The 10,589-nt window shown below is 38.1% G+C and overlaps 1 protein-coding gene across 6 annotated transcripts in view; it reads right to left on the bottom strand.

Annotated features, from left to right (window-relative positions):
* Positions 1 to 347: 347 nt before the first annotated feature.
* The window catches only part of CBFB (core-binding factor subunit beta), a 66,657-nt gene continuing 56,415 nt past the window's right edge, over positions 348 to 10,589 (bottom strand). For all 6 annotated transcript variants that reach the window (XM_043526181.1, XM_037877659.2, XM_037877658.2 and 3 more), the window contains one exon: positions 348 to 2,616. In XM_043526181.1, coding sequence (XP_043382116.1) covers positions 2,551 to 2,616 — 66 coding nt within the window. In that variant the 3' untranslated portion in view covers positions 348 to 2,550. The remainder of the gene's footprint in view (positions 2,617 to 10,589) is intronic.

Genomic DNA, 10,589 nt, shown 5'->3' with positions numbered 1-10,589 from the left:
TGTTTTTAAAAAAAATTATTTGCCATCATCTGAAGTTGTAGTATATACGGTTAGAGTAAATCTGGTTGTCAAACTACATGCAAAAACACCCTTTCAAGAAAAGTCAGTCAAATTTTCAACCTTGACAGCGTCCCCTTACAATAATGGTAAGTACTTTGGGAATCTTTAATATTTGTGGAATATCAATACTAAAAGGGGATTTTAGGATGAGATGAAATGACCACTGGATGTCACTGTTGCTTTTAAAATGGACAGTAATTTTGGAAATGACAAATGACAGCAATTTGGAAACAAACCTGTTAGCGTTGATCTCTAAAATGGTCAGAAATAAAACTGACAGCCATTTGTTTTCACTACACAGAAGTTTATTATGAAAGTTAAACATACAACACAAAAGGTAGCAAAAGCAATCCTGTAGCTTAAGGCAACTCTTAAAGGAGACGAATTCAAGAAAGGATGATGCAACTTCTGTTTAAATAGAAATTATGAAAAATATCAAATTGCATCAATAACTTAAAACGTACTTTAAAAAGTCTGCACTAACCAGCAGAGGGTAAGGTTTCTGATCTTAATGCCAGCATTAAGATATAGTAAGCAGCACAATGCTAAATGATGATAGGGAAAGTTCAGTATTTACACAAAGATAGTAATGTTTATATCTGATAGTATAATTTCCCATGTACTTATGGTTTGGAACCATGATCTGAAACCATTAGGAAAATTATGTAAAATAAATCTTCATACTATTCCATCGAAAATACAGGAGATGCAGAGAGGATCCAGGACTAGAACAATGGGTACCTTAAATATCACATTACAGAAGCTTTTTAGAAAAAAAATGCTTCTTCAGGGAAGGGGAGAGGGAAAATAACATGAGCCACAAAGAATGTGAAACCTTCTCTGTCAGATTAGCCAAATTTAAATGTATGTATCAATATCAAAGTATTTCCATTTTATGATGTTGTCACAGCAGTTACAGACAACTGTCTTAATGAACTGTTAAATATTCATGGTATTAACGTACAAGGAGTCCCAGTCACATTTCCATTATTTGTTTATACTTTTGCAAGACCTCATATAATTTCAATTCAAATGTTTTGCCATCAGTAAGGGTACCATATAAAAATAAATGTTTAATGATCCTAATCATACACAATTTCAGTTCATTTTCAAAATTTATCATGAAACCATAATTTTTTCTTTAAAATAAGTGGTCTAGCTTCAGCATTTTAATATTAAAGATTATTTCAAATAACAAAAAATTAATTAAGCTATACAGAAAGCATCAGCTTCAAACAATGCCAAATGACACTGCTGTTTCCAGTTTTTTCTTTAAAGTAATGGATGTTGATGGAAAATTGGGAATAAGCCTGTTTACAAAAATTATTCACACAAATGAATCCATCCCAAATCTTACCCTGTTGGAAAATGCCATATATACTGTAAATTAGTTTTATATGTAGACGATTTAATAAAAGAAAGTGTCCTATGGACAGTATGAGAGATTCTACACACAACCCCAAATCTCTCCTTTCATCATTCAGCATAAATTTACAAAAAGCATAAGATATAAAATACACTTAAAGCAGATATCTTGGACATGATTTTTAATACAATATCACCATTGCAGCTGATCACCTTTGTCCCCAGTTTAACATGCTGTCAAATCCAATCCTGAAGTTGCAATATCCCTTTCCAGAACTATTTAAAAAAATCCCTGAATAAAACAGAAGCCAGCCTGCAACTTCCTAGGAGTCTCAGTAGGTACTATATACAGGGCTATATTTACCACCCAAACTCATTTAGTACAGAACAGAAGTTAGGTTAGATCCTGGGGCAGAATGCACTGACATCAAAAATATTTTAAAAACATTTTATTGTAAAAAATGGAACCAATGAATTGCTAGCAGTTAAAAGGATATTGCAACTTTAACAATCAAACATGCATGTTAGAAAGTTGATTGACAGCTCTGTGCTATTGGGTTTAGCTTGTAAATAATGCAAAAAATGTCAGCAGTCTTTAAAATGTCTTGCAAATTTTGAAGATAAAGAAAATTGCAAAAAAGACAAGAATGCATATCTAAAATAGAGCAGGAGCACAATAATGACAACCAAAACTTCCAAAAGCCCATATAAAAAAAATTAAGCTTGGAAAGCCTTGGCTTCCAGCAATTTACCAAAAACAAAAAAAAATTGTAATCTGCAATGTCTTGACCTATTTTTAGGTGACAATTTTTTTTATTAGAGTTGAGGAAAATGGTTTATAGCTGCTTAAGTTTCCATTTCACTAAAATAGTGCCAACAAAAATAAGCTTGCATAGAAAAACAATCTCAAATTGCCACTGGCTACATGCTTACAATAGGAAATGCAGATATTGTAACATAAACATAGTGCAAACCATGGCAGTTCATGCTGGTTGTGACTGCCGCAGGTCAGGAAATAGACCATAGTAACCCAGTTATCACAGTTTCTGGTCTTTTATTTAATCTTTTGCCAAGTATAAGCAATGCATATGTGCAGACCCATGGCACGTCTGCTGCTGCTGTTGATTAACGCAGTTTGAGGTCATCACCACTTCCTAGGTTAGATCCAGGACTAGGGTCTTGTCTTCTTGCCTGCATTAATAAATATATGTTCAAAGTTAAAGGTACGGTTTGGAAATATCAGTTTAGTTGATTTTTTAAATGCATTAATTACAAGCTTATGACCACAAATAATTCCATGACACAAAATTTACACTTCAAATGGTTAAATACATACTATAAATACAAAAATACCATCAATAACCCCTACTTAATCACCCACCTTCATGCAAAAACTTTAGTAAAAGCAAGACTTCACACAATCCTTTGAAGGTCTGATTCTGGTTTTGATGGACCAGCAGAGGAAGAGCACCCTGGAGTAGAAGACCCTACACTGAAAATGCTGTGTCACAAGTTCCTGATGTTCAAATCTAAGGACTGTTAAATTACTACTTAATTTATTTCAACAGATGGGAGAGGTCAGAGGTAGAAGAGTGGCTACTAAATATAGTACAGACTCCAACCATCTAAGGCTTCATAGATCAAATTCAACAGCTTGCACTGTTCTTAGAAGGCAACTAGAGGACAGTGAAGTCTACAGAGTACAGGTACAATAGACTTGCACCAAGTAGGCAAATGGCAGCATTCTGTCAAAAAATGAAGTGTCTAGATGTCTTCAAGTGCAGCCCTATGGAGAGCATGTTGCACTAATACAATCTGGAGCTAACAAAGGCGTGGATAAGTATGGTTAAGTCTGTGTCCAAGGACAGACCTTTATGTAGTCTCTTTGAAGCCAAAAAGTTGCACGCCTCATTTGAAAAAAGGATGGAAACATTCCTTTAATTGGAGGTGCAGATATCAGCCCTGCTGTTTCCTGCAAATTCATCCCCTACTCACCAGCATCACCACCCTCTTGTCTGACTTGAGCTTCTGCTGACCTTTTTATCCATGCTTTAACTGAGGTCAACCATTCGGAAAGCCAAGTGACTATATTGTCTTGGTCAGACAATAATGCAGAGCTGAATGCCAGCCACACAATGGTGACAATGCAGCCCACCCATCTCACAATCTCCCCTACCACCCACATACAAAAACTGAACCAAAGTGAGACTAGAAGCCTGCAAAAATGCTTGCTGGGGGCAATGAGAAACTGCCCATCACCAGCCTCTGGAATCTCTCTGACAGGAAGGAATAAGAGTCACTGAAGCACAGTCTGTCCACTCCTGCTAGATACCATGTGAAAAATCTCCATAACCTCAGAATCAGTACTATGGTCAAAGGCTGATGACAGCTCCAGGAGACTCATCATGGATACATGACCTCTGTCTGTACCACAAATTTTCCATGACAAAAATCTAGATCCTCAGTCTGGCACATCCACGTCTGCTGGGGTTCTACATCTCAACTGGACAAGCAGCCTGGAGACAACAGTCAAATCATGACAAGGATTTGGTCTTCACTCTCCCAGTATCCAAACTTAACATTTTGTTTAAGATCTGTAGTACATCCATCCACCTGTACCCTGAGTTCTCTTTTACCTGGAATAACTACCATGAAACTATAGTATTTCAGACCACTCTGTAAGAGCTTCATGTACTCAGAACTTTAAGTCAATCAGGACGATACATCTCAGTGACTCCAACGCCAGGCCAGAGAAGAAAGCTGTTAACTTGGGCCTCAATCCTGCAAATACATACTTGCTTGACTTTATGCATAAGTAGTCCTATTCAAGTCAGTGGGACTATTCACATGTGTAAAATTAAACATTTGTAAGCATTTGCAGGACCTTAGATGGGATGTCTACAGTATAACAGGGCAGCTTTACACAGAACCATTAATCCCAAATAAATCCTCTCCTGAAATTTATTAATATGATAGATGTTAACTATAATCCTGTTTTGGAGTGAAGAATTTACACACACCCACCCACACACCCACGAAATATAAATAAATCCATTAAAACTGTATCAGATTTTCTGCTACTTAAGTCATGAGTAATAATACCAAAATTTGAGACAGAGATCCAGTAAAAACATCTAACGGTGCATAGGATGTATTTTCTTGTTCCATGACAGAAACAGGACACATTTTTAATGTCAACGCTTCTAAAAATGCAAGAAATGAATCTCTTTAAATATTTGAGTTAATCACAATACCAGCTCCATCAGGATCAAGACTAACCAAAACAATGAGAGAAGAAGCTGTTCAGCGAATAGAAAATGTTACTTTTCATTATGTTGATAACACAGTAATATGGCAGGTCTGTCCTCTTGGTGGTGTGTCAAACTGTCTCTCTTGCCTGACTAGTTAAGTTTTTATTTCTTTATTATGCAAGCAGCAACCAGCTCAAGTGAAGAAGTATCACTGCACAGAATAATAGGATTCAGAAACGATGAAGAATATTCTGTTTTCGGAGGCATTTGCCTGCAGGTATAAAGGCCAATACATTTTTTGATCTGTTGCTAGAAGAAATCCATTTAAGGCTGACAATGGTCAAACTGTTCATAATTTTGAAATCATATATGCTCTGGTGAGAACATTTTAAGAGTCTAAAAATAAATCCCCAGCCAAAACAAACAAACAAACAAACAAAACAAAAAACCACAACAAAACCCGAACACAACAAATCATTAACCTGCAGTTCGGGTTATAAATATAATCTTACAAGATAAACATCTGAATAAGATGTTGTCGTTTTCATGAACACAAGTGTCCAAAATCAAGGAATTTCTAAATTGACAATTAAAAAATATAAATCTGAAAGTGGAGAGTTAAGTTCTCTAACCTTAGTTCTCTTCTCAAGTATATCCCCACCCTGTCTACTCTCTTAATGACAAGTATCACAGCAAGCCTACATGTAAGCCCTGGAAATCTTACCATTTGTCCTGGAACACTGATAGTTGAGGACAAATTAAATCCCATATACTTTAGTGTTTCCGCTGCAGCTATATGGCCATTTGAATTCCTCATCCACCATGGATTTATGCAGCAAAGCATACATTGCCTAAACACAAAATTTTTAATGGCTGCTACTACAAGGAGCTCAACTCCTGTGGCTAGTAAAGTGTTAAAAAGTTATGGTTCCTTTTCCATCTCAGCTGACACCACCATCGTTCAGGCCCAGGATCTGGTAGGTTTTTTTGACTGCTCCCTCTTCACCCATCCAGGCCATATTCAAACACTATCACTATTTCCTCCTGAACATCTCTAAGATCTGTCATTTCCCCTCTGTCTCTATAGCCAGTTCTTGAGTTCAGGACCTCACTAGATATTGTCTAGACTACCATTCCTCTCTGGCCTCCCAAACAAACAAATTGACATCCTTCAGTACATACAAAATGCTGTTCCGAAACTCCTCTCTCTTGTGCAATGACTTGTTCATGTAACTCCCTTTTTTGGATGGGAAGCTAATAGCAGGATTCATATTCTATCAAATTTAAACTTCTTGTCAGACCACCTTCAAAGCTCTCTCTATAACTGCCCCTCCTAACTTATCCCCACTTGTCAAGCTTCACATTGCCCTCTGCACCTTATGCTATGCCAATGTTCTCAACCTCATCCACCCATCTGTCAATCTCTCAATCACTTCTGTGCCTTCTTCCATGAAGCCCCATATGAATAGTACAACTCCCTGAGTTTGGGACACAAGGCCCCTATTCCATCCACATTTAAATCCCCATTAGGATATGTCTTGTACTCATGGGCGGTGGGTCACATAGGCTGGGGGAGGCTTTGCCTCCCCAAACAACCAGATGTTACCCCATATCCTGCTGTGACTGCTCCCTGCAGCAGCGTGCGGCTCCAGTCCTCCGGCTCCAGACCCCCAGTGCTCTGCTGGGACTGGGGCCTCGCACCTTCCTGTGCTCATGAGCTGGGAAGGCTATGGCTGCCGCCCACCTGCCCCCGCAGGCTGGGGCCACGCGCTGTCCTCCCTCCTGCGCTCCAGAGGGCATGCACTGCCCACCCTCCCAGCACTCCTTTGGAGCTGGGGAGCTAGCTGGGGGACTGGGCCAGTGGTTGCGGGCAGCGCTGGTGGGGGGCCTTGGGCAGAAGGGGCGGGGCTGGGGGGCTAGCCCATGCCTGTACTGCAATTAGACACCCACATCTGGCCTGCGCCAGCTGACTTGACTCACAGGTCTCAGCTGCAGGGCTGTTTAATTATGGTGTAGACGTTCAGCCCGAGCTGTGGGATCCTCCCACCTTGCAGGGTCCTAGAGCCTGGGCTCCAACCCAAGCCTGGATGTCTCCACCACACTTAAAACAGCCCTGCAGCCCAAACCAGCTGGCATGGGCCAGCTGCAGGTTTTTAATTGCAATGTCGACATACCCTTAAAGACCCATTTTTGCCATGTTACTTATAATGAATCAAGCAGACTTGTATATAATTTGCCTATTATTTCCCTTCCCATGCCTTGTTTCTACTTGCTTGCGCTTAGACTGAGCTCCTCTGAGCAGGAACCATCCTTCATAACTGTTTGGAAATCACTTAGAGTGTAATGAGCGGTATCACAAACAGTATTTTCTTCTTTGCATCTGAATAAAAAGTCTTGATTTAACATCCAGTGATAGAGGCACAGGACAAATCTAGTTAAGGGATTTTTTTATTCAAGATCTACATAAAATGATCATGTTTATTCCCTATAGGCTTTTCATTAGACTAATTCAGTTTAAACTAGTCTAAAAGGGTTTACTTTTGCCGCCGGTTCTGCTAATTTGAAGACATGGAGGAAACATTACCGACTTCCTATTTAAGAATGCCAAAGGTGTTAACAGCTGCGGCCAACTTGACAAGATTGGAAGAACATATTACAAACTGTGCCTTTAATAAATATCAAAGCCTCTTTAAGCAGGATTTTTTTTATTCCTTTCGAACTGATATTCTAATTTATCCCACGATTTTCTAATTGTACAAGAAAGTCTAACTCAGCAAGCTCTTCTAAAAGGTTTTTTTTCTTGTTCAATATACGAAAAGATTTTTTAAAAATTAGATCTCATATTTTTCTGATGTCAAGGAAATGTTTCACAATTTTATTTTTTTCCATTTTAAGTATTCTAATATCTTGATATATTTCTTTATTTTATATTTGTACAGTGCATAGCACAATCAGGTATTATTCCAGGCACTAATGCAAATAATACTGCAGACCATACTTTCAGCTGGTATAAATTAGCATAGTTCCAATGAAGTCAATGGAGCTACAGTGATTTACACCAGCTGAGGATCTGGCCCCTTCTTTTTTTTTGTGTGGTTAGTCTTACCACCTCTGGCCTCATTCCTCTTTGCTGTAACGTTGACATCAGTTATTTAAGTAATGATTAAGGCCCTGCTTGAATTGCTGGATGATTGTCAAATAATTGCAGCTGAGTTACAGGCAAAGAAGTGAAAAATGGTGGAAAAGTAATCATGGACCTTTATTATTTGCGGTAATTTGGAAAACCTGTCCTCAATGTCAGCCACCCAGGGTGGCCGATGGACCCTGCTGTCAGGCACCCAGATGACAAAATTGTGGTGAATGCCTAACATTGTGGGATCTGCAATTTCCGCAATATCGCAAATTAAGTAGAGCCTTAGTAATGATCTAATTTACAAGTCAACACTTAATGCAAATATTGTAACTGAAGTGTGGTTCCAGAACAGTGACTAAAAATTACATCATTACTGTACTTATTTGTTCCTTGTATTTCTTTTGAGTCCTACTTTTTGAATTTATTGAGAGAGAGGAAGTTTTCCCATCATAACTGCAGTTAACCTACTTGTAGAACATGCAACTTGTTCTCAGCTAACTCCAAGTATTAACCTCAACTTCTTTAACACATATGCTCAACTCTATTCCCTCCTAACCCCAGACTTTTTTTGCTCTCATTGCTTCCTCTCCCTTACTCTGAAACCATCCTCTCACCTGACTCCTTTATCTCTGCCTTCAAGTACAATATGTTATCTCATTTAAAAAAAAACAAAACCAACCCAACCTCAACGGAATAGCCTCTTTTCTATTTTCATCCTTTATTTATTTGCCAATTTTAACAATCAAGTAATCCACTCCTTAATCTTGGGCTTTTGTGATACTGCATGTTCTCCTCCTCCACAAGCATATCTCAGAGTACTCTGTTCTCTCCCTCACACATGTCCTTGTCTTTCCATGCCCCTGCCTCAGCTAAACGATGACTCTCAAATTTACTTCTCTTTAACTTCCACTCTGTTCAGTCTTGCACCTCCAACTCTCTTTCCGACATGGTTTGCTGGATATCCTATTATTAGCTCAAACTAAGCATGGGAAAAGTTGAACGTTTTCCTAACCAAACCATCTACTCTCTCCTATTGTGAACTCTACCTTTTCGCCTGTTATGGAAACTTGTATTCAACTTCTTCCATATTATCTGACTGTAGCTAAATTCTGACTATTCTTCCTTCCACTACAATTACTCTAAAAATTAATTTTCTCTTTACTACTCCCACAACAAAAAACCTTTGTCCATTTGTGGTCATCTGATCTCTTTTGCAACTTCCTCTCTGGTCACGCAGCATCTCATACCTTTTCATTTAGTATGGACTGCAACTGCTAAGATCTTACTTCTTCACTGTTCTGATCATATCACTGAGCTCTTAGATTCCTTCTAAAGACGACTTCTCATCTTCTGCATCCAAGCTTCAGTTCCTCGTTTTCACCTTCAAGGCTCCACACAACTCAGTTCCTGTCTACATCTCATTTACTCCTATTATCTATACTCTTTCCAAGCTCCCCACATACGTGCCCTTATCACCTTTCTTCCATGAAGATCTTTATGCTTGAAAGTCCCTCCACAGCTGGTCCTCCAAATAGTCATCCTCTCAAGTCTTCCTTAAACACACTTCTTCTATTAAGCCAATCAGAAATAATCAAATAATTGTGTTAAAAATCAGACCTAATTTGAGACCAAAGTTTCATCTAGTGATCTGATGCATTTGTGTGTCCAAACATTATTGTCCAATTTGGATTATAAGCCCTTTGGGGCATGGACTGGGTCTTCCTTTATTATACCATTTACACACTGGTGATACTCAGAGCAAGCTGTATTCCTTTCTGCCTGCCTCTCAGCTGAAAATTGACAATTCCAGCTCCCATCATTGTAATGTATACAAAGCCTGATTTTTCAGAAAGCTTTCTGTGTGCAGACAATTGAATTAAAAAAGGAAATAGTCTATTAGTCACATGCAGCGCTAAAGCTTTTAAATGCTAGTGGGCATCTGTCCCTTGCACCCAAGGAAGCCTTTTGTAAACTGCCTGCCTCCTTTATATAACTACAAATAATTTAGAGACTTTGTTTAAATCACTTTTTTCACATTAATTCATTAACCTTTTTACAGTGTTAATGGCGGTACAACCTGAACTATTCAATTCTAATGAGGCTGCAGTTCAATTTTCTTCCAACAAAAGGAGAATTGTGATGCATAGTTATTTCCTACCACAAAACATATTTTGTAATTTTGAAAAGCATACGCAAACTATCACTGAGAGTAGCTAGCAAAAGGTTAACCTTATTTATTTTTTTGCTTACATTATTGCTTCTAGTTTCAAGAGTCTCCTGCTATTTGGAAAGAAGTGGAATGCTATCTACATTTACGATTTTGCAGATTGTCTCAATGCAAAACCTTAGATAAATGTAGTTACTAAATTTATTTTCAGTGCATGTTTTCACATCTAATGGTAAAAACAGCAAATCACTTGACAGCATACTTCTGCTTTAAAAAAGTTTATTTTCATAAAAAAAATGTCCCAGTAGTTTTACTGTCAAATCTCAATGAAGACTCAAAAGTACAAGCATATGGTTACATTTATAATTTTCCTTATGTGGCCTTTTCTTTTAAATTTATGGAAGTACCCACATGATTTATGACATCATAGCTAGTTGTAAGTTTTTGCACAAGCCACTGTGAAACTACCACCAGCTCTGCTCTTTCATGTGAAAGGAATGACAAATTATGCTCAAGTGTACTGAAAAGCATTCATTACAGTATCTTATTATCTTACCAGTAAATATTGACAAAGACGTAATTTTGCATTTCAACGGGTGGGGATTTACACAGG

The sequence above is a fragment of the Chelonia mydas genome, chromosome 12 (assembly GCF_015237465.2).
Source record: "Chelonia mydas isolate rCheMyd1 chromosome 12, rCheMyd1.pri.v2, whole genome shotgun sequence".
Lineage (NCBI taxonomy): Eukaryota > Metazoa > Chordata > Testudines > Cheloniidae > Chelonia > Chelonia mydas.
The sequence above is the reverse complement of the archived record's forward strand: the minus strand, read 5'-3'. Positions and strand labels throughout refer to the sequence as shown.